We start from the raw sequence: 21489 nt of genomic DNA on the forward strand, positions 1-21489 counted from the left end.
TTCAGACTCCAAACACACCCTACCAGAGTGTTCCGCTTCAGGTGCTTCTTCTGATAAATCATGCTGTTGTTCAATACAAAGTGACAGCCAGCCTGCTCTGCACGATATTGGAAGCTTCCGCGCGTCCACAAGACCTCAAACCCACCGACGACTTCTTGTCTGACAACGCAAGATACCTGAGAAGAGAACTGGTTTAAGACGTCAAAGCTAATAGTATCCCACCAGAAATTTCATGGCCCTTTGGCCTGCAGCCTGCCTGTCCCCATCTGCACCTACAAGTGTTCCGAACGCGTTCACTGACGCGGCGTGTACAACATGCATCCGCCCCTACCTGCTATGAAGATCCTAGCTGCTGACGTGAGGGCGATACGAAGGGTTGTTGTGCCACTCCTTCCGTTTTTCGATGCACCCTATGAGTGAAGGAGAACACCGTCGTAGAATCTTACATGTACCGCGTATGGGACCACTTACAGAGCTCTAGATTCTGTAGGTTGACTTCGAAGCCCAAGTCTGGAGGCATACAATTGAATTTCAGATGCTGCCACATGTTTCATGATCATCGTAGCCTTACTGCCTGAAACGCGAGACGGCTGGCAGAATCAGGCGGTGCGTGTCTCCGCTGTTGATTGAATCCCGAATGACAACAAATCCGGCCGTGAACCTCCTGAGCGTCCTAAACCAAGACAGGCATCTCCACCGTCCACTTCACTTCAGTCATGTCGACTTGACCTTGTAAAACTTGTGAGTAATCCTTTGACCCCCATCGCGTGTACTGAGTTGACAGTAACCGACAGCCATGTCTATTAGTCGAACCAGCAGTGGTGGTGTCCGTTCCCTCCGCGCTATGTTCGAGAGCTCGAAGACGTCCACTTCTGACAGCCAAAGCTTAACTCCTGGCGACAACAGGACAAACGAGATTGATACACCTCGCTCTGCTCCCAAAGTTCGTGCAAGCTTTGTGCCTGTCGAGTCGAACACCCCAGTCAGATCGGATTCAGCAGCTGCAAAGGACAATATCAACGGCCACAACAGCACAGCTGATCAGAGGCGCGAGAGCTTCAGCTTGGACGAAGCACAGGACGCAGAAGACATTGCAGACCTGCAGCGGACTGTAACAAACGAGAAGGAGAAGCGCAAGCAGAGTGCGGACGTTAGGGAGGTGGTACCGGAGCAAGCTATCGAACCGACGCCGGCGGTAACGCCAGCACACGAATTGCACGAGGACAACGCAATGGGATCGGTCGATAACCTCGGAAACAAGATGCAACACATGAACCTCAACGATGGCGAGGCTGTGTTGAATACATTGGGCTTACCTAAGGCCAATTCGAACGCGGACCTGCCGACGGAAGACACAGACGTTGGGCAGTCAGAGCAAACTGCCGAGGAGGTTGACTCTCCACCAGAATCACCTGGTGACAACCCAGACAAGCCAGTCTCAGCAGTCGAGGACACCGATGCAATCATGAAGCCAGCCGATCCTAAAGACGAGGGTTCTGTCTCGGGCGGTGCAGCACTGCCTCCACCTGCCGAGAAGCTGTCGCCACTCAAGCACAACAAGGGAGGTGCGAACCAGGCTGCAGCTCCGTTTGGAGGCGATGGGACGAGCGATGAAGATCCTCCAGCACCTACACCAGGAAAGACTCTCGGCAAGGTCAATGGGATTGCGAAGACGCCAATGCACAGTCAAGCGAAGCCCACACCTTCGAAGACACCTTCTTCGCGTCCACCCGCTATTTCCACCGCAAGGGAAGCCAGCACAAAGGCGACGCCGAAGACCGCACCAATGCCAAAGTCTCCAGCAGGCATGCCGAAGACACCAAAGACCCCAACTTCCGTCCACCAAGCCTCTCCACCAAAGTCCGCAGTCTCCAAGCCGTCGCCCAAACCATCCCCGGCGCGAACCGACACGAAGCCTCAAGCCCCCGCGCCCAAAACCAGCCGCTCGTCCCTGCGCGCCTCGACCTCCTCCACGGCAACCGCTCCCACCGCGGCATCCAAGACGCGCGCAGCCGCCAAACCCACTACCAGCACTGCTGCGACAACCCACACCTCCCCCACAACCTCCAAACCAACCCGCCCCAAATCCCCCACCCGCCCCGTGCGGCTTCCCTCCCACCTCACGGCCCCAACGGCCTCCTCAGCCGCCAAACACGACGCCACCGGTGGCGCTCCCACCCGCCCTGCGGCCTCCTCCACAACCGCGGCAGGCAGCACTCTCGGCCGGAAGCCCTCGACCCTAACGCGCGACCGGGCCGCGCCCTCCAAACCCCTCGCCGCCGCGGCGCGCAAAGAAACGACGCGCCCTTCGCTCAACGCTTCTCAATCGGCTCCCAAGCGGCCCGAATCACGCACCGGACACGCCCAGTCCACGAAGGCGCCGGACGAGGGATTCCTAGCAAGGATGATGCGGCCGACGGCCAGCTCGTCGAGCAAGGCGCACGACAAGGTCGAGGCGAAGAGTCCGCCGCGACGTGCTGCTTCTATCCGGCCGAAGCAGGGTGGAGCGGGCGCTGGTGCTGGGAGGGCGAGGGAGAGGGCTGGGGACAAGGATAAGGACAGGGAAGGGGTGAAGACGAATGGGATTGGGAAGGAGGGGGCGCCTGTGTTGCCTGATGTTGCGGGTGTGGATGCGACGGGTGGGGCGGATGATGGGGGGATGGGGGAGGTGGATGGGGTGGGTGCGAGGTAGGGATGCTCTGTGTTGAGGGCTTGAGAACACGGGGCTGGAGGAGCGGGTTTGACGTCGCGCGTGAGTTGCGAGACTGCAGCATTTTGGAAGCGTTCGTTTTTGGAGCATCGCGGGAGCGGTTTCTAGTCAGCGCTATGTGCTTCTAGCAATGGAGTGGGGAATATCAGTTCCGCTTCAATGTTTTGGGAAGTCGAATCAAGTTCCATCACATGTTTCCTGCAGTGCATTGATGCAGATTGACGCTCTTGCTCAACTTATAAACGCTAAAGTGATTGAACCTCCGGCTTTGGCAAGCGTACTGCTAGGATACGGAGTTTCTTAAAGCATATCGACTCTAGGCCGAGGAGACCCACAACCTACACAAATGCTTCTCAACTCAGCCGGCAATAAGAGACAGTATGCTAGACATGTTCAAAAGCATACGAAAGCAAAAGAAGATACGGGCGGGGAGGCTCGAACTCCCGACCTTGTCCGATTTACAGGCTGTAAAGGACACATCATAACCTGGGTGGCGATTAGTTTTGATTCCTGAGATAGGCTATGTGGGGTTGTCTTACCGCTAGACTACGCCCGCTTAATTCTCGGCTTGAAAAGCGACTAAAAATTTATAACTTTACCAAAAATGAGTCCACTATAACTTGTTACATGCATCTCCATCCGGCATATTCATCATCGTATATAATCGTTCAAGGTGTGTAGATCTCCAGAGAGTTTCCTATAAGCCACCTCATGTATTATTCATGTCTCTATCCCCTCAGAAAACAGCAAACGCACTACAATAACTAACACTACTATCTCCCACCCCTAGCACATCACTACTCCTTTCGTACCTCACGAACCGGAACCTCCCCTTCCCATCCCCTGCCTTCCCCTCACTCTCCAACACCTCCACAGCAGCCATGACCACCCCAATCGGATGCCTTCCACAGACCGTATTCCCCGTCCGCTCCAGCACCTCCAGAAACCCCGCATGCCCGCCCCGCTCCACGGCATCCATGCACAGCTGGTCCACCCGCGCAATGCTCTCATGTATAGGCGGCGACGTGGGCGCTCGCTCGTTGCTGCGTAAAGAGCGCGGGGGGCCGGAAGAGGGCATGTAGTAGGTGTATCGGAAACGCGTGCCCCAGTGGCAGAAGTCGGAGCTGATGATGAAGATGGAGGATGGGTCTGCGAGGTAGGGTGCTAAGAGGCGGCCGAAGCGCTGCTCGGTTGCGGCGGAGGTTGCGCCCACGAGGATGGGGATGAGGGCCGGGAAGGAGGCCTCGTTGCCGAATGTCCTGTTTGACATTTGTGAGTCGGGATTCCAAGGAATAAGGGAATGTATGCGGAGGCTACCTTTCGAGCATCTTGTAGATGTAGGGCAGGTGCATCTCAAGACTGTGCTCGTCTTCGTCGATGGACTGGGACATCTTGTCAAACGCTTTGGTCGCGTGCAGCTCGGCGATGGTGTCTTTATCCAGCTTCAGGTTGCCGAGGGGAGTCTCGTAAGTGTCGCATTTCGAGAGCGCGCAGCCGCTGAGATAGAAGTGGTGGGAGGGGCCTAGGAGGAAGATGCGCTTGCTGCATATGTCGTCAGCAAGGCGGAGAGCTTCAGCCGTTGGGGGGAGCGATATACGCGTTTGAGAGATCTAGAGCTTTGTATGCCCATGCTGCTGCAGGCCCAGAGTAGGAATATCCGGCATGCCTGCAAGAAAGCAATGAGCTCCAGACTGGCTCACCAGCAAACAAGGGCTCCTACGGCGCAATGATGGCTCGGGCCCCGCTTGAAGGTAGCTCGACTGGCGGTTGGGTTGCAGACTCAGAGCCGATGCATTTTGTGGATGCTGGTACTTGATCAAGCCAGTTGTCGAGCTGAGAGGAGAGGGTTGCTCTGTTTGAGGAGTACCAGGACCCGGCGTGAGTAGCTTCTCTGCTAGGCATGACAGATGATAGCTGTAGGCGGGAGGAGCAAAGAAGTTGAATGTAACTGTCAAGTAGCTCCTTACTCTGAGGGTGACATGAAGGTACCTAGCTCAAGGTGGGATGGTGGGGTTGATCCGGAGAGATTCGGTCGTAACGATGATGTCGCACCCTGTTGCTATGAAGACACCACCCCGTACATCTGCAGAAATCGTATACACAGGCTCTATCGTGCGATTGTATATACCAAATCACATCTCAAAGGGCCACTGAACCTCTCTTAGAGAGGAGAGCGCTGAAGGAGAAGGTCGTCGTTGCTTATCACGCTTTGACGCGCCGTCGCGTCTCGTTCCTCGCCTCGCCATCTCCATTTCATCATCATCGCTCTCCGAACGTTTCCCCTTACTTACACTGCACACTTCCACCAATACTGCCACTACAGCATACATACTATCCGCTTAGAGTCGCATTATATACCACAATGGCACTAAAACGCAAACGATCCAACGACGGCTTCTCGCCAATCTCAACTTCCAGCTTCCTCTCCACATCAACATACGGATCCCAAAGCCCGACACCAGCACCACGCGTCCAATCCACCGGCTCCATGATCGTCGACGGGCCGGTCCCGAGCAATTCCATCACAGCCTGGACAACCGGAGTCCGAAAACCAAACTCCTCGGATCTAAACAGCCGGACGCGCAAGCGATTCAGGGACAACCGGCCAGACGAGAGCGTTATACACGGTAAGCGCCTCGTGTCGCTATACAGCACGCCTGATCCGACACTTCTAACGCGCTGGTGTCCAGAAAACACAATAAGCAAGCTCTTCACGGCGCAACGCGAATATCCACACGCCGCGCCCGTGCTATCCCAACCGCTCGCCCCTCCCCCCACTGCCGTGCCGACGAGTCAGAAGTCTACGCTGCACGCGTTCTGGAACCTGCCACCTACGCACGCGCATACGGTATCTGCTCAATCGCATACAGCGGCGTTCGAGGAACCGCAGGGGCTGAGATGTGACGACTGCGATACGGCCCTTGCGCCTGGCGACAGTATGGATGTCGATATGGGAGGATCTGCTGGCGAATACACGTGTGCGAGCTGTGGGCGACGAGTGTGCGATACTTGTGCGGTTGTAGGGGATGAACGGAGATGCTTGCATTGTGCGATGAGTAGCTGATGGAGCCACTTGATTACACTTGGTGGGCGCTTTTTCTAAAAACCAATGGAGTCTTGGGATTATGCTGTGTTGTCCATTCGCTGTGGTTGGGTTGGTGTATTGACATATCTGTTATGGCGGGCGTCACGGTGTGGGATGGAGATCACGTATCGTTTGGGTGGAGCAAGGGCGCACGATTGACCTGTATCGAGTGCGGGCGTATCTGGTCTTGGGTAGTTGAGTACGCTGTGCATAAGCATTATTGATACCAATGGAAAGTTCTTGGCGGAATGCGACTATCTCTACGAGGCCTTTGTTGCCCGGTTTGGCTACCAACCTCGCTGTAGCTATCCGTTACTTAGATGAATGTATCCCATTTGACGGACATCATGTTTGGTGAGCTTTGGTGCCTGTACACATCCTTTTACTAACATCACCTGTCTTGAGGACGCGAACACACTTTTATCACTCCAGTGGACCTGTTTTTCGATACCTTATGCTAAAATCAACCCTATCCAGCTCTCCTGCCACCAAGTCCCAAACGATTTCTTAGACACTGGAAGAGCATAGCGCAGAAAGGAAAACCAATGTCCGTCCTCGCACAACCACGCTGCGCAGCGCTATCCAGAGAGCGATACAGAGATAAGACCAGAACAAACGCCCAGCGATGTGAACGGCGCGTTCCCATTTGTACCCAACAGCATGATGGCCATGTGACAACTCCCGCAGAAGAGAATTCGACAACAATGACAGGGGCCAAAAGGGCATTCGAGCCAGGTGCCCCCAAACGCCGCGCTCCATGCGCTGAATCAAAGCCAACCGTAAGCTGGCTCATGTTCCCAACCTAGCATGCTTTTCGTTCTCCCCAGTTGCGCCCTCTCCATGCCGTTTCCCTAACTTCGTCTTCCGTTCTTCCCAACAATCCTCTGCCTAGAGCCGAAGCCTTCTGAAAGTTCTTCCTCACTCCTTTGAGCACCCCTACGCAGTCCCTCCCTCCGTCCCCACCAATCCAGCGCCGGACGAATCTCCCAAAAGCTGATAACCATGTCTTCTTCTTCTCTCCTGACTTCAGGTCAAGTCTCTGTAGGCCGGTGTGGTACGTTCGATCACAAGTGGCTGTCGCCTTCTACTTCGGCCGTCCTGGAGGGTTCGTGTTCGACAGCTGGTTCGGCCTCGCATTCCAGCCATGCAGGCTCCTCCGCATGCCGAGGGTCTTCCGCTGGGGGGGTGGTTGGCTTTTTGTTTGCGTCATGCTGGTTATGTGGAATGTTGTGGCGGGCTTGAAGTCGCTTGCTGCAGGTAGCGTGGCAGTGGCCTCGACCGCTTTCGCCGTTGTGAGGGTGAGGGATGTGCTGTTCTCCGCTCGTTTCCGCGAACGTGGCTCTTCATCGTCAGGCTTTTGAGGAGAACTGGAGAGAAGGACGTATCGGGTAGAATCTTCTCCTTCGTATATGACCTTCGGTGGACGGCCAAGCATGGGTTTCGTCCGCACCTTGTGATCTGAGAGCGACCTGAGCAATGACGGTGGAGGTGCTGTAGTAGCCTTCCCTGCGACATTCGAGATGTCATTCAGAGGCGCGGACCGTTGCAACGAAGATAAGATTGCTTTTGATCGAACTTTTGGCGCAGTCTGTTCTCCTTGACTTGCTGGGGCTGATTCGGTTACTGAGACCGCGGTGGACTTCTTAGCAAAGAAGGTGGTTATGCTCCCTTGCCTAGCCGCGGACTGTGTAGTTGTTTCCTTCGTTTCGGCCACAAGCTCCATCTCTGTCTGCGATCGCTTGAGCATCGTTGCCTTTTTCACGGTTCTCTTTACTTGCACCTCCTGTTCTAGCTCCTGCATACGCACTCCAGCGCTGACAAAGCCCGTAGTCATGGTGGCAGCTGCGGTGGAAAAGCCTCCTCGATCCTGCATAGTGACGGAGGTCGAGTAACCGGCCACAGGGACCTTGACGTCAGTCTTGCGGCGCTTACTCTGGGAGTCATACGGAAAGGCGTCGCTGCTCGGGTTTGAGAAGCCTAGGAAGCTCATCTCCGGATCCTCCTCTTCACCGTCCAAGGGCCAGCGGTCGTCTTCTGCCCGTTCTACGAGCGAGCGCCCTTCGTGCATGGCCACTTCTGTTGGACACGTCCTACGAAGGATGCGAGCCAGATCCTGAGAAGTAGTGAAGGTGAAGGAAGGACCTCTTACAGCGAAGTATTTGACCATATTTGTCGGAGAAAGGAATGCTGAGAGGCTGGTTCTCTCTCGTTGCGAGTTCTTCGTTGGGCAACTGATGTACAGCAACGACTGTGCTCTGGTCATTCCCACGTACAATAGTCGCCTCTCCTCGTCTGTATCCTCGGAGCGTGAGTGTGGGATGGATCCTTCGTACGCCCCCGGTATGAAAACGACAGGCCACTCTAAGCCTTTCGCAGCGTGTATGGTTGATATCGTCACCTGCTCAAGCATATCATCTCCTTCCTCGCTTGTGGGCATTTCAGTCGCACTGGCAAGCGTGACGTTGGCAAGGAACTTGCACAATATGTCCTCATTTCTAGAGAGCTCGCGCTGCTCGATGCCCTCAACTATCGGCAACAACTCTTCCGCGGATCTATCGCTGCTAAGCGCAGTTGTGGAGAAGTCCGCCGCTTGAGCGACCAATTCAGCCACGTTAGCCCAACGCACGTCGAATTCGTCGGCGAGTGTCTTCCAGATGTGGTCTTCCAAGGAGATACTCTTCAGTATATGCTCGATAAGCTCGATCAGCGAGCATTCTCTGTCTTCTTCTGCCGACAACTTCCGCCTCGATCCCAGGATGACGCCGACGAACGCTTCAATGCCCTTCAACGTCTGGGCGGATAGCTTCGTTTCCGGTCTTTTGTTTCCCTGCGCTATGCCGAGCAGCATTGCCCACAATGTCGTTTGCTTTGTTTCCGCTTCTGCAAGGAGGCTATTGACTGTGACATTGCCTACCCTGCGCGAAGGAACGTTCACGATGCGTGCCACGGCATCGTTGTGGTCTGGCTGGCTGATTACGCGCAAGTAGTCGAGTATGATCTTTACCTCCACTCGGTCAAAGAATCTAGGGCCTCCGACCATTCGGTAGGGTATTCCAACTCTACCCAGAGCCGACTCGATGTGTCGAGACAAATGAGCGGAGCGGAGAAGGACGGCGAAGTCGTCGTTAGTGTAGAGTTGACCAGTCAGTGCTTTTGTGCGTTGGATCTCGGTGACAAGCCATGATGCTTCTGCAGCCGCAGAAGGTAGTCTTCGGAGCACTGGCATTGCACCGGAACAGTGGGTAGGCTGTAGCTTCTTCGTGGGTCGGCTTTCATCTTGCTCTATGACTTCTTGAGCCGCAAGCAGTATTGCGCCCGATGATCGATAATTCTCTTCTAGATTCGCAACGTGAGTTTCCAGGTACAACTTACGCATACGATTGAGGTTCTCAATCTCTGCAGAGCGCCAGCCGTAGATGCTCTGATCTGGATCGCCGACCGAGGTGATCTTCTTACTGTACTGAGCAAACAGTTGCATCAGCTCGAACTGGACTTGGTTTGTGTCTTGGAATTCGTCAATGAGAACGGCTTCGATGTTAGAGACGCACTCTGGCCGACGCTTGAGAAGGTCGGCGCATCGCAGTAGAAGATCGTCGTAGTCCAGTAGACTCGACATCTTCAGTGTCTCCTCATACTCCATGTAGATAGCGGCGAACTCCTGCTGCTCGGCAGACTTCTGCGTTGCTGCGTGGCCGTCGCAGCCGATGCATTTGGCTTTAAGAGTGGAAATTCGCGATCGTGCTTTGCTCGGGTCAGCTCCGTAGCCACGCCGCTTAATAATACGGTTGACGATCGCTTTGCTATCCGACGTGTCCGCGATACCGAAGTTTTTAGGGATATTGATGTGATGACCGTAAGAGACAAGAAAGCGGCGAGCCACGGAGTGAAAGGTGCCCAAAATTAATTTCTTCTCTACTTCATCTCCGATGTGGTTCCGGATTCTTTCTCCCATTTCTCGGGCAGCCTTGATGGTGAACGTGCAAACAATGATGTTCCATGGTCGTAGGCCTTGAGCGACAAGATAGGCGACGCGCGCGGTGAGAGTTTTGGTCTTGCCGGAGCCTGGTGGCGCAAGAACTTGGAGGACAGAGGCTGGACTGGTGACGGCACTTCTTTGCGCATCATTCAGCCCAGCCAGCAACGAGTCCATCGGTGTACTGCTTTCCGTTGTTGTGGATGTGAGGTTGTAGCCATGAACAGTGTTCGCAGCGCCGTCAGAGAGAGTGTCGCGTTGCGCCGGAACACGAAATCACGTGCTCGCTAATGTAAGCGAGCTTTTGGAGATGATTGAACCTCATATCGAGAGAAATCGTCGAAAAACGCAAGCAAGTTTTCCTTTCGGTCGATGCATGTCTGAGTGGATGGGACGGTCGAACAATAAATAGCTTCGTGTGTAGATATGCTGAGACGGGAAGACTGGAGGAACGCACTCTCAGAGCCGGCAGTGGATGTACGGATTTATGGCGACAGTCTCTGCATGAGGCAGCAGCTACTGCTGCTTTGCTGATTCGTCTTGCCTCTCTAGGACGACGAGATGGCTCAGCTCCTTCGGATTATCCCGCAGTCTGAGCCTCAGGTTCTCTTCGATATGCTCAACCTCCTTCCCAGAGTACCGGAAGCAGTCATCCTGGGCCATGACATAGGTAACGAAGCGGCCGTCGTTCTTAGCATGCTGGATGTGCTTGACTACTGCCTTCAGCTTGTACTCAATTGCGTCGTCAGTTGAGCCCGGGACTTTGATCTTGGCTGTGTCAAAGATGGGAAGCTCGACAGCTTGGGTTCTCTTCTTGGTATCGGCGCCATCGGTGCGACCAATTCGGACGGTGAGGTACTTGGGCGCTTTTTTGATTCCAACATGCTTCCCTGTCCCTTCGACTTTCTTAGCACACTTTTCGCAGTCACCGCATTTGGCCGTGCAGGCACAGCAGTTCTCGCAGCTTCGAGCGATAGTCTGCTCCTTCGCCAAGAACGGATCTGTCAACCACTCAACCAGAAGGAAGGCAATGCTCTTTGGGGTGATTGTGAGTGGTAGTGCCCAATCCGCGCCGGTCATCTTCGTCTCGTGGCCGCATTCCGAGCACGTGACGGTGTTGTCGGTGTAGAACCTGAACTGCTCGTCTAGATATGTCATCTGCGCGTCTTCAGATCCGGCTTCGCCCTCGAGATCTACCGCTAAATCCCTTAGCCTGTTAAGGATCGCCATCAAAAAGTGAGTGGGGTCCTGCTGGCTAACGTCGTCCCACAGCGGCGCTCCGCTCCTCTTACGGTTGAAGTGGGCGAAGACACATTGGAAGAGGTAATCTGCCGGGGCCTTCTTTGCCTCGGTAGCCTTGTTCGCTTGCTCCAAACCCGCCAGCAATTGGGCCGCCTCGAGGCACCGCTGCTCTCGTGCAGGAAGTGTAGCCTGTGGAAGTGCTTTGATGGCACTTGCGACGGTCTTTCTGTCTTTCTCTGCTTGCTTGAAGCTGTTGATCATCTTCCGGGCGTCTGCCGCATGCTCTTCAGCTGGAGTGATAGGGTCAAGCTCGCTTCGCAGGACCTTCGGATCTAGAACAGCCGCAAGTACTGGCATGATGGACTGGATGTGGTTCGAGCCAGCAATCTTCTGACGCGCTGGTTTCTTGGTGGACTGCGTGGCCTTGGCTTCGTTCGGCTCTTGATCTATATTCAAGTCTTTGGCTTCCTTTGGCGGCTGGCTTTCGATCGGCTTCTTGACCTGCACCAGCTCTTTGACCTCCACCGGCTTCTGGATGTTCTCCAGCGCCTTGGTCTTCTTCGGCGCAAGCACCTTCCTCACTTTGTGAGGCGTCTCGCCTTTGTCCGCCGCCGCCACAGAAGGGTCGGCCTTCCTCTTCTGTCCAGGCTTGAGCTGCACTGGTGGAGGCTTAGGTTTGACCCCCAGAGCCTTGGGCGGTGCTGGTGGAGCCTTGGATTGCACCTGTATAGTGCTTTTGGCAACCGGCGCAGCGATCTTTCGTACGTTCACCGCGTCGGTCACGTCTCCTTGCTTCACCTTCCTCTTCACCTCTACCTCATCGTCAGAGTCCTCGATGACGCGACGACGCTTGCGAGCGGTAGGCGTGGTGTCAAGAGGGTTCTGAAAGGCTGTCAGTATACTGATGAGCCATCTGGCCACGAAGTGTTTACCTGTTTCAGCCGCTTCGTAGGCCTCTCGTCGGTTTCTGGCGCGCGGCGTTTGACCGTCAAAGGTTTGGCCGCACTTGGTGCCTCTTTCTCGGGCTCTTGAACTGCGGCCTTAGGACCGCCCGTGGTGCCCTTGTATGGCGGAGTCGGCTTGCGCATCGTGCCCTCGGTGGGTTTGGGCTTGGTGACGGCGGGCGTCACGCGGCCACTGTTTCCCTTCCTAAGAAAGGTTCGTTGTCTTGGCATCGTGAAGGTTTCAGCGCGATCTGGTCAACAGGTTGACGAGAGAAAATTGTGGTTGGTCAAGATCTGGTGGAAGAAGGAGCAGATGTTGGTGTCGGTTTGCGGTGGTTGTTGGAGGAAGAAGGAACTGGAAGGTCAATAGGTTGCAGATGGCTTAGTGAGGAGGTTGGCATAGGTGAAGGGCAAGTGAAGTGGTTGATCGGCAGCGTGACAATAGCTCTAGTGAATCGTGTATACGGATCATGTGACACTGTGAATGTATATACACTGATTAAGAGCTTATAGATTATCGCGCATATCGCAGCTCACTATGCTCACCACCATTTTTGTACTAGTTCTTGCTCCTCTCAACGCTTCTCGTGCTCCAGCGTGCGCTTATTGCAAGGGACATCCAACCGCATCTACGCTGGAGGCTCACAGCAGCGTCAGGTATATGAGGCGGAATACAACCAGTCCGCAGCCTTCATTACTCACTGTCGCCCAAATACCAGTGCTATCTGTAGTCGTCTATGAGGAACTGATCAATACTTTGGCATTCCATTGTGGCTCTTTCAATCCACTTTCCACAATGAAACCGGATCTATTATGAGCTGGCCGAAGCGCTCATGAAGTCTAATAGTGGTAAACAGCATGGAGATTCATAGACGTATCGTAATCCCCATGCTTGCTGCAGATCCTCACGAACAGCGCTAGACCAGCGTATTCCACTTCCATATATCTACAGCCACAATATCACTCCGCTGTTCAGCGCACGAAAGATGTGTTGGAGTGCTGACGTTGAAGCAGCCAATCAACGCCCAGCACACCGTTCCTGCCAAGCTGCAATGTGGCGTTCTCCGATCCAGGGACCGTGTCCCGCCCCCACAAAGCTTCAGATCTCAGGAACAGCCCCTCCAGCTCTCACCGCTATCCATCTTCCCACATCCCACCTAACATCACCAAAGCACCACCACAGCAAAAAGCCTCAGCAAACCACCCAAAATGCGCTTCCTAACCCTCCTCACCTTCATCCCGGCGGTAGCTCTCGCCCTCGACAAACCCCTCGACATCGCCCGAACCCACACAGTCGAATGCACGCGCAAAACCCAGCGCGGCGACACAATCAACGTGCACTACCGCGGCACGCTCGCCGCCGACGGCTCCGAGTTCGACGCCTCGTACAACCGCGGGCAGCCGCTTAGCTTCGTGGTCGGCCAGGGCCAGGTCATCAAGGGGTGGGATGAGGGCTTGTTAGACATGTGTCCGGGGGACAAGAGGACCCTGACGATCCAGCCGGAGTGGGCGTATGGGGATAGGGGCGTGGGGCCGATTCCGGGGGGGAGTGTGCTCGGTAGGTGCTGAAGGGGTGAGAGGGTTATCGGGTTGAGTGGATGCTGACGACCGAATAGTCTTTGAGACGGAGTTGGTGGGGATTCAGGGTGTGAAGAAGGATGAGCTATGAGCGTCACGGAGATGGGAAGCGATGTATGCACACACGATCAGGGGCGCACGACAAGGCTTGGCACCAGACATGCATAGATTTGGAAAGGGGTTATGGACTTGACCAAGGCTCAAAATCCCAAATAAAGCGGTGGCTCGAAAGGTGCCTAATGCGATCTAGAGTCAATTGAAGATCTACGTGAATCAGACCACCTCGCATTCCACTCTAGTATCTTCTCTTTGCTAAAAATTTGCGTGACCCGAAGACACTGTAGACATAAGGAAACGGACTGGCGTCTCGCATCTTCTTAGCCACTTGAAGCTCTTCGATCAGGCCGTTTAGGAGGCAGAAGACGGAACGAGCATTCAGCCACGGAGATGATGGAGATGAGAGGGAAGATTGCTGGGGGCGGTTTCAACAGCAGGCCTGGAGAACAGGCTCGACGGCTGAGGCACACCAAATGAAGGCTCAGTCGAAGTGGCTTTCTCACTTGCGTCTTCCGCTGAGGTGTTTCTGTTCTTTGAGGCTGAGGCTGAGGCTGCTCCGTTAAGGCTTGGCTGACTCTTGGGCGCGGACTGTTGAACTATTACACGTTTTGCCCTCCGAGTCTTTCACGATGTAGAAGATACGCGCTTCTTCATGCTCCTCTTCAGCTTCCTTAGCAGATCGTCCGGCGGCGCTATTGGAGGTGGGAAAACGTCTACATCCCCAATCTACTGTGGACTCGGCATCTGACCCACTCATTATGATTCAGTACTCTGGAGGCAAGCAGGAACGAAGAAGCCGACTAAGTTTTTACAAAAGAAGAGTACAGACACGGCAGAGACTCCCATCTCCTCACGCCTCCATCAGACACGCCCATTGACATGCACAACTTTACATTCTACAGAGACCGGCTGCTTGAAATCATCGCCATGTTCCAGACTCCACCACGTGGCTGGAGAACAATTAGAAAGGGTCGGAGAAATCCCATGCAGTTTTGGTGCTTTTAGTTCGGTTTGTTGATCGTCATCTTTACTCTTTGTTGCTTGGTTGCAGCTTCATAGAGAACGGCATTCGCCACCGCCCGGATCCTGAGCAGTCTTGATAAGATTCTAGGTCAAGCCAGACAGCTTTGCCATCGCAAAAATCGCTTCTGTTGCATGTGACACTCGGTATCCGACGCCGCATAGCCAGTATGGGCCACACGGAGGCTTTGACGGATGTGGAACTCAACAAGGGTCTTCTTTCGTGCCTGCGGGTTACAGTGACCATAAGTTGAGCAGCTCGACATTCGTAGGATTCATATGGACAACAAAAAATGCTGGAACCACGGACGCAGTGTCGCGAATTAGGGTGTCCTTTCGCTGTCCCGGGTCACGGCAAATGACTATACTGAAAGACATCGCCGCTGCAGAGCAGAGGATGAGAAGTTGGGCTTGGGGTGATTGCTATATCAGAGAAGACCGGGGAGCAGTCTTTGAGGTTTGCCGCTGGAAGAGTGTGGTGGGAAACTCTATCTCTGTAGTGTTCTCCAAGTCTTCACTCAGGTACGAAAGATACCTCTTGTTCTTTACACACTCGTTGAGTGAATTTGTCATCTCAATCCCGCCAGCCTCCGCTCTTGCACCTCCGACAATGCCCTACTCCCGCTCAAGAAAGCCACAACGCCCACAGCAACCGCTGGCGGCAGCGTCTGGAAAAGGTTCCACCTTGTATAGTACATGAAGAAAATGCCTTCAAGCGCCACTATCGACCCAAAGAAGAGTGCATGTGACACCGGCGCTGCACCCAACGCCTTCTGCAAATGGTTGACGTTCGCGCCGAGTGTAAGCCAGACACCGAAAAGTGCTGGCAAAGCTGCTACCACGGCCGCGGTGAAAACCAACGTGATGATCTTTGGCGGACTCGTAGGATTTGAGCGGAAGATGTGGTGGATCTCTTCACGCTTGCCGTAGCGGACAGGTTCGTCGGGCACCCAGATAGGGACATTTGGGTCGAGCTTAATGGTGAGGTCGAAGACTTCCCTCTTGTAGGGGGTTGAGGGGCCGAAGGATGCGATGACGAGCGAGGCTTTCAAGGGTGCAGACGAAGTCAGGAGTTGGAAAGGGAGGTCTTTGTGCGTCTAGCAGTTGTTAGTGAAGCCATTGAAGGTTCAGCGGATGTTCTACATACCAGCTCCACCTTGCCTTTACCACTTTCTTTGACACTAAACGCATATGACTCCTCAAGACCCGTCTTCTGTTCCGTAAGGGTCAAGAAAGCCTGGTGCGGCCGCTTAGCTTTCTTGCCATCGGTCGTGGTCAGGATGAGTTTCAGGGTGTCCGAAGCTCCGAGTGGGATATCTGTCGACAGGGGAGCATCCGCGCTGAGTCTAACACGAGAGTAAGCCTAGATCATGAGCGAGACGGCGCTTCAAGCCTACTTCTCCTTGACGCCACTCCCAACACCAGCACCTTTGCCCTGGACAGACACCGTAGCATCTTCAAACCCCCAAGATGAGGCGGCTGACGCGATGCCCGCCGCTGCCACGAGCAAAGAGGGTATTAATGAGAATCTCATGGCTGGTCAATTGCAATTTGTGCTCGCAATCATCTGGCTGTAGCTTCAGAGGAAACGTAGAGATCTTGGCGGTACCTGGAGCTCGGAGAAACTCCACGCCGTGCCCTCAACGATCCTTGCATAGGCATTGCGCTTGAGAGCGCTTGAGAGCGAGGCTTAAAGCCAAACTCCTTTATGAGCTAGGCGGAGTTGAATGGCGGTCGATATGCGGAGAAGGGCACGAGGAGAGCGGGTGGGCCTCGACACCACTACATGGCTTAAGCTATTGAGCTACTACTCCAAAAACGATTTGCCATTATCTATGCACAAAAACAGCATCCAATATGTTACAGAATTAAGGCCGATGCAAAGCAATCTCATCCCTCCTTCTCCCCAAGTATAACCTCTCTCAGCACATCCTTCTCCCCACTATCCTCCACCATCCCTCTAAATGTCCCTTCCGCCTCGAACAACTTCCTCGGCGTATCGTACTCCACGACCTTCCCCTCGCCCATGACCAATATCCGGTCAAAGTCCGCAATGGTGCTCAGACGGTGCGCAATGACCAACAGCGTGCTGTCCGTGAACTGTTCGCGGATACTCCTCTGTATAAGCTCATCCGTAGCCTTGTCCACGGCAGATGTAGCTTCGTCCAAGATAATAATTTTAGGACGCGAGACGATGGCTCGAGCCAGACAGAGGAGCTGGCGCTGACCTTGGGAGAGATTCTGGCCGCCTTCACTGATGGGCGTGGAGAGCGTGCTAAAAGGGTTCGTATTTGTGTGCGTGGGGGTGCTTGAACCGGATGGTTCGGGCTCGTGAGTCGAACTGCCTTCGGAGGAATCGGAGGCGATCAGGTGCACCCTTGCAAGCGCCTCTCGCAGTTCGACGTCGCTATGCTCGTTGAAGGGGTCGAGATTCGAGCGGACAGTGCCGGAGAAGAGAACGGGGTCTTGCGGTATGATGGCTAGTCGACTTCGCAGATCGTACAGCTTGATCTTCGAGATGTCGACGCCGTCAATGTAGATGCTACCTTCGCGAGCTTCGAGAAACCTGAACAGAGCTAGTGTGAGCGAGGATTTGCCTGCACCTGTGCGGCCGGCGACGCCGACACGCTCGTTCGGCTCCACATCGAAGGTTAGGCCCTTCAAAACTGGGGGAAGGTCTGGGGCGTAGCCAACAACAAGATCGGAGACAGCAAGGCGGCCTTCGGTTGGCCAGGCGGCCGGGGCGTCGGCGCCGCCCTCAGGCTCCGTCGTGATGTTTGTGTACTCCAGAATGCGCTCCGTCGCGTTCATTCCCAGTTCTGTGTTTGCGTACTGTCGCAGCATCCACACGACAGACTCAGAGTATTGTAGCGTGAAGCTGAGCGCAAAGCCCGCAACAGACGCATTGATCTTGTCAAGTGAAACAACAAACGCAGCAGTGGCGACAGAGAATGCTGCTCCGATTGCTGCCAGGCGGACGGTCAGCCACCGGTTGAACAGCCACTGATGCCATAACGCCTGGGCATGAGCGTCGAGCTTGGCGAACATGCTGCTGATGTATGCATCGGACTTGCCAAACGCGCGTATAGTGCTGACTCCGGCTAGCGATGCACCGAAGTACTCGAAGATTGGACTTTTCGCGATGGATTCTAACCGCTTCGCTTCTCTGGCGCCGGCTAGGTAGTAGATAGCGTATCTGACATTAATGCCGAGCAATATCACGGCAAAGACCAAGATGAATGGCGAAACAAATGCACTGGAGCATATATGTTAGCAAAGGCCCTGGGTGTTTAGATATGCTGTATCAATGTGCATACCCTGCCACTACAATACCAACAACGGTCATGACATTGTACAACCCCAGTGAAGCAGCTCTGATGAGATCAGAGTCGATGATGTTAAAGTCCGCCGTGAATCGGTTTAGAATTCTTCCAAGAGGAACGGTGTCGAGCCATCGCAATGGCGCTCGTAGCACAGCGTACGATAGCTTCTCGAAAAGCCTCCTGCTGGCAAGAATCGAGCCGTAAAACATCCAGAGATACCGTAGTGTACCGCCGATAACAACTATGACGGATAAAGCGACGTAGATTGACAGGTAATACGTAAGGTTTGGGTCACGGTTCTGCGCGACATCTGCGGCATATTGCGTGGAGAACGTTTGGTGGAGTAGAGTTGCCGGCTGGCCTATGTGAGCAGACTTTGTGTCATACGTCCGCGTCCACAGCGTGATCCACCAAGACTAGAAGGGATCAGCAAAGACAGTGAGTAGTCGAGGATTAGCGACTTACGCGTCCCAGCAGAAATCCTTGATAGCCGCCATAATTAACGAGCACTCCAATCCAGAACCAAGTCCCACCGCTTGCCTGAAGGTACTCGTAGTACACTTTCCATGCCACTCGTCCTTTCTCCTTCGTCTCTTCTTCGACGAACTTCTTCGCGGCAAGCTTGGGATCTAGGGCAGGATGGCCAGCACCGAAACTGCCGGATCTCTTGCTGGCGTGCGAAGTCACCCTGGCTAGATTGTTGCTTTGGCTCATAGCCCTTGGTCGGCCAGAAGCCCTGCTATCAATACGTGCGAGTCCGCTCGACTGCCGCCTGGCAAGACTTGGTGAAGGAAGCAGTGCGGGTTCGTCATCGTCCGAGACTGCTGCTTCGTTCTCTTCCTCAAGGATGTGCTGTAGCTCGCCGGTCTTTCGCAGGTCTTCGACAAGACCCGCCCGTTCGACTTTACCATCTCCAAGCAGGACTTCGTACTTAGTCTTTGGCAAGCACAGTGAGACGTGGTGTGTTACCAAGATTCTTGTACGGCCCTGTGCAAGCTCTCCGGTTAACGCCTGCTCAAAAATATGCTTTCCGACGTGAGCATCCACGGCGCTGAAAATGTCGTCCATTATGAGTATGCCGGCTCTTGAGTAAAGCGCCCGAGCAAGGGTGATCCGCCAACGCTGTCCGCCGCTCAGGTTGATACCATTTGCGCCAATCTCTGTGGAGTCCCCGTCCGTCAACATCTCAAGATCTTTCTCCATAGCACACGCTTGTATGACTTTGTCGTAGCGCTCCTTGTCAGACGGAAGACCGAAAAGAATATTCTCTTTGAAAGTGCAGTTTTCGATCCATGGCTGCTGGCTGACGAACGCTATCGCCGATGGTATTATCCAATTGCTCCTGTTCGCCTTATGATCGTGCCTGTCGTGCAAAGGGGGCGCTTGCGGTACGGTGATAGTGCCATTCAATATGTCGACTTCTCCTAATATAGCCGCAAGAAGCAGACTCTTACCGAAGCCCGTCCGTCCCGAGATGACGCTGAGTTCCCCGTTGGGAAACCTGAGGTTGAGATTCCGCAGGGCGAAGGCGTCACCGGATTGTTCTTCGTCGGATGGCCACGAGATAGTTGCATCTTTGAACGAAACAGAGTCACCAGGCTCCGTGGATTGCGGCTTCTCCGGAGCATCTAGATACTCTTGAACTCTTTTCACGCTGACCCAGGCATCCAGGCCGTTCGCCACGAGCTCCGGGACGAAGCCTAGTGTGCCCTCAATCTGACCGAGAATGGCTATCGCGGTGAAGGCGACTGACGCAGACAAGCCGCCGTGTATGACTGCATAGACTCCCAAGCACACAGCGGAGAGCATGACGGGTCCGATGAGGTAGCAGAGTATGAGCCAGATGTCGGCAACGAATGACTCCCATTGCGCTTTAAGCTCATCCTCACGCTTGTCCATGATCCGTTTTGACCACTGACGTTCGAGCGCAGAAAACTTAATCTGTCGGATACCGGCTAGAGCCTCGTTGAGTACTGCCAACTTGCGATCTCTGACTGACATAAGCCGTTCTTGAGCTGAAGTGTACCGCTTCGATGCCCATATGTTGAGCGGCAGAGTGAGAAGCTGCACCCCGATGCCGGCCAGCAATGCCTGCCACCCAAGCAGGATGCCGAGAAAAGTGAAGGAGGCCGCCATGTTGCACAGCGCACCGAGAAGTAGGTTGTTGTACGTGGCAAAGTCGGATACCCGCTTCGTATCTACGCCAACCAAGTTGACGGTTCCTTGGCGGGTCTTCGAAACATCCTCCTCGACTCCATTTTGCTCATCTTCACTTTCCTCACTTGCAGCATCAGGCTGAGCCACATCTTTGGCTACCTTGACGCCGTTGTCGTCCTCTTTGCTGTTCTGAACGCCCTTGACATCTTTCCGACGCATCGACTTAGTAAAGATCACAGCAGAGAGTTGTATGCGAACAGGCACCTGGCATTGTGAATAACTGACCTATATACATCATTAGCCGTGATAAGAGCCCTGAGCTCGGCTCACTTACCCACCACATCCAATTTTCGAAGAAGGTTTGGATGAGAATACTTAATCCCATAGCGACAGTCCACATGGAAGCTTCAGGTGTCACATATGCGCCATTTTGACGAGCTTCCAACAGCCGCAAGAGCTTAAACATAGCAAGCTGAGGTGCTACCAGAAATAAGCTTTGAAGAACAGTAAGGATGTACTGCCGCGAAAACGCTGGCCAGTGAGATAGAATGAGCAGCCTGATAAGACTCGTGCCCAGCTTTCCGTCAGGAGTGCTATCCTTGGACTTGATTTTGGCTTCGCGGTCCTCGTCTTCGAATAATTCGTGGAGCTCTCTTGACCTCGTATAGTGGTCCATCTTCGGAAGGTCACTGATAGCTAGAGCCTTCCCCGCTGCGCCTGCCTTGAGCAGCGGTGCAGCCCAAGAATACGCGTAACGGTGAAAAGCCGGTAGGCCCCACTGGCGGTCAACAATCTTGCCCTCGTAGTAGACATCCGGCCGGCGCGGGAGGGCAAGACATGCTGCGAAAGCTATGATGGCCAGACACGATTCGCCGGTCACTAAGCCCATGTACGGTCCGGTTACGCGAAGTTGTGCCTCAAGGAAACCATAGACGACAATGAGAATGAGGTAGGAGCATGCAGCTGCTTGGGAGAAGTCGAAGCGTCTGGGAGGGTCCCTTTCGATGGAGATGTTGACTGATTGTATGACTAGAAGGGCCCATATGGCGCAATGCAGCCAAACCTCGACGGAACGGCGCAAATGGTGATGGGATCCATTGCTTTCTGTTAGAACTGCGTTGGCTAACGATAATACAAGCCCGCATACGGAGATAAGGCAGATGGCGAGAGTCGGCGGCTTCGCCGAAAAGGCCTTTTGGCTTTCTTCCGTAGCGGTGCCATCTTCGTCCTGGTATAATCCGTTCCTGTGGACCTTGCCTTTTCTTCCAAGGCTACGAACGATGTTAACAGCACTAGGCAACGTAGCCAACAGAATGAGTGCCAGGCCCGCGGCTGTGATGGGTAAGGTATATCCTTTTATCATCTTGATCGCGTTCTCACCAGGACACAATCAAGGCTCC

General features: G+C 54.2%; 8 protein-coding genes and 1 pseudogene across 9 annotated transcripts; 3 read left to right on the forward strand and 6 right to left on the reverse strand.

The window, feature by feature from the left end:
• Positions 1-796: 796 nt before the first annotated feature.
• On the forward strand, positions 797-2692 carry W97_01713 (uncharacterized protein; the record flags this gene model as incomplete). The annotated part of the gene is made up of 1 exon (XM_007779618.1): positions 797-2692. One exon carries the CDS (start codon positions 797-799, stop codon positions 2690-2692), a length of 1896 nt encoding a protein of 631 aa, XP_007777808.1.
• Positions 2693-3130: 438 nt separating this feature from the next.
• On the reverse strand, positions 3131-3266 carry W97_01714 (annotated as a pseudogene). The gene has a single exon. The product of its transcript is annotated as a tRNA-OTHER (tRNA).
• Positions 3267-3446: 180 nt separating this feature from the next.
• Positions 3447-4612, reverse strand: W97_01715 (uncharacterized protein; the record flags this gene model as incomplete). Its single annotated transcript, XM_007779619.1, has 4 exons — positions 3447-3969; positions 4028-4252; positions 4308-4376; positions 4431-4612. 4 exons carry the CDS (start codon positions 4610-4612, stop codon positions 3447-3449), a joined length of 999 nt encoding a protein of 332 aa, XP_007777809.1.
• A 460-nt stretch (positions 4613-5072) lies between these two features.
• Positions 5073-5774, forward strand: W97_01716 (uncharacterized protein; the record flags this gene model as incomplete). Its single annotated transcript, XM_007779620.1, has 2 exons — positions 5073-5337; positions 5401-5774. 2 exons carry the CDS (start codon positions 5073-5075, stop codon positions 5772-5774), a joined length of 639 nt encoding a protein of 212 aa, XP_007777810.1.
• Positions 5775-6879: 1105 nt separating this feature from the next.
• Positions 6880-9945, reverse strand: W97_01717 (uncharacterized protein; the record flags this gene model as incomplete). The annotated part of the gene is made up of 1 exon (XM_007779621.1): positions 6880-9945. The coding sequence occupies one exon, from the start codon at positions 9943-9945 to the stop codon at positions 6880-6882; it is 3066 nt and encodes a 1021-aa protein (XP_007777811.1).
• A 339-nt stretch (positions 9946-10284) lies between these two features.
• W97_01718 (uncharacterized protein) lies at positions 10285-12185 on the reverse strand (the record flags this gene model as incomplete). The annotated part of the gene is made up of 2 exons (XM_007779622.1): positions 10285-11892; positions 11943-12185. The coding sequence occupies 2 exons, from the start codon at positions 12183-12185 to the stop codon at positions 10285-10287; spliced, it is 1851 nt and encodes a 616-aa protein (XP_007777812.1).
• A 978-nt stretch (positions 12186-13163) lies between these two features.
• On the forward strand, positions 13164-13623 carry W97_01719 (FK506-binding protein 2; the record flags this gene model as incomplete). Its single annotated transcript, XM_007779623.1, has 2 exons — positions 13164-13512; positions 13571-13623. 2 exons carry the CDS (start codon positions 13164-13166, stop codon positions 13621-13623), a joined length of 402 nt encoding a protein of 133 aa, XP_007777813.1.
• A 1555-nt stretch (positions 13624-15178) lies between these two features.
• Positions 15179-16143, reverse strand: W97_01720 (uncharacterized protein; the record flags this gene model as incomplete). The annotated part of the gene is made up of 3 exons (XM_007779624.1): positions 15179-15706; positions 15757-15955; positions 16007-16143. 3 exons carry the CDS (start codon positions 16141-16143, stop codon positions 15179-15181), a joined length of 864 nt encoding a protein of 287 aa, XP_007777814.1.
• Positions 16144-16499: 356 nt separating this feature from the next.
• W97_01721 (uncharacterized protein) lies at positions 16500-21452 on the reverse strand (the record flags this gene model as incomplete). Its single annotated transcript, XM_007779625.1, has 4 exons — positions 16500-17865; positions 17927-18348; positions 18398-20374; positions 20424-21452. 4 exons carry the CDS (start codon positions 21450-21452, stop codon positions 16500-16502), a joined length of 4794 nt encoding a protein of 1597 aa, XP_007777815.1.
• Between the last annotated feature and the right edge of the window lie 37 nt (positions 21453-21489).

This window comes from Coniosporium apollinis, assembly GCF_000281105.1.
Source record: "Coniosporium apollinis CBS 100218 chromosome Unknown supercont1.6, whole genome shotgun sequence".
In the NCBI taxonomy this organism is placed as follows: Eukaryota; Fungi; Ascomycota; class Dothideomycetes; genus Coniosporium; species Coniosporium apollinis.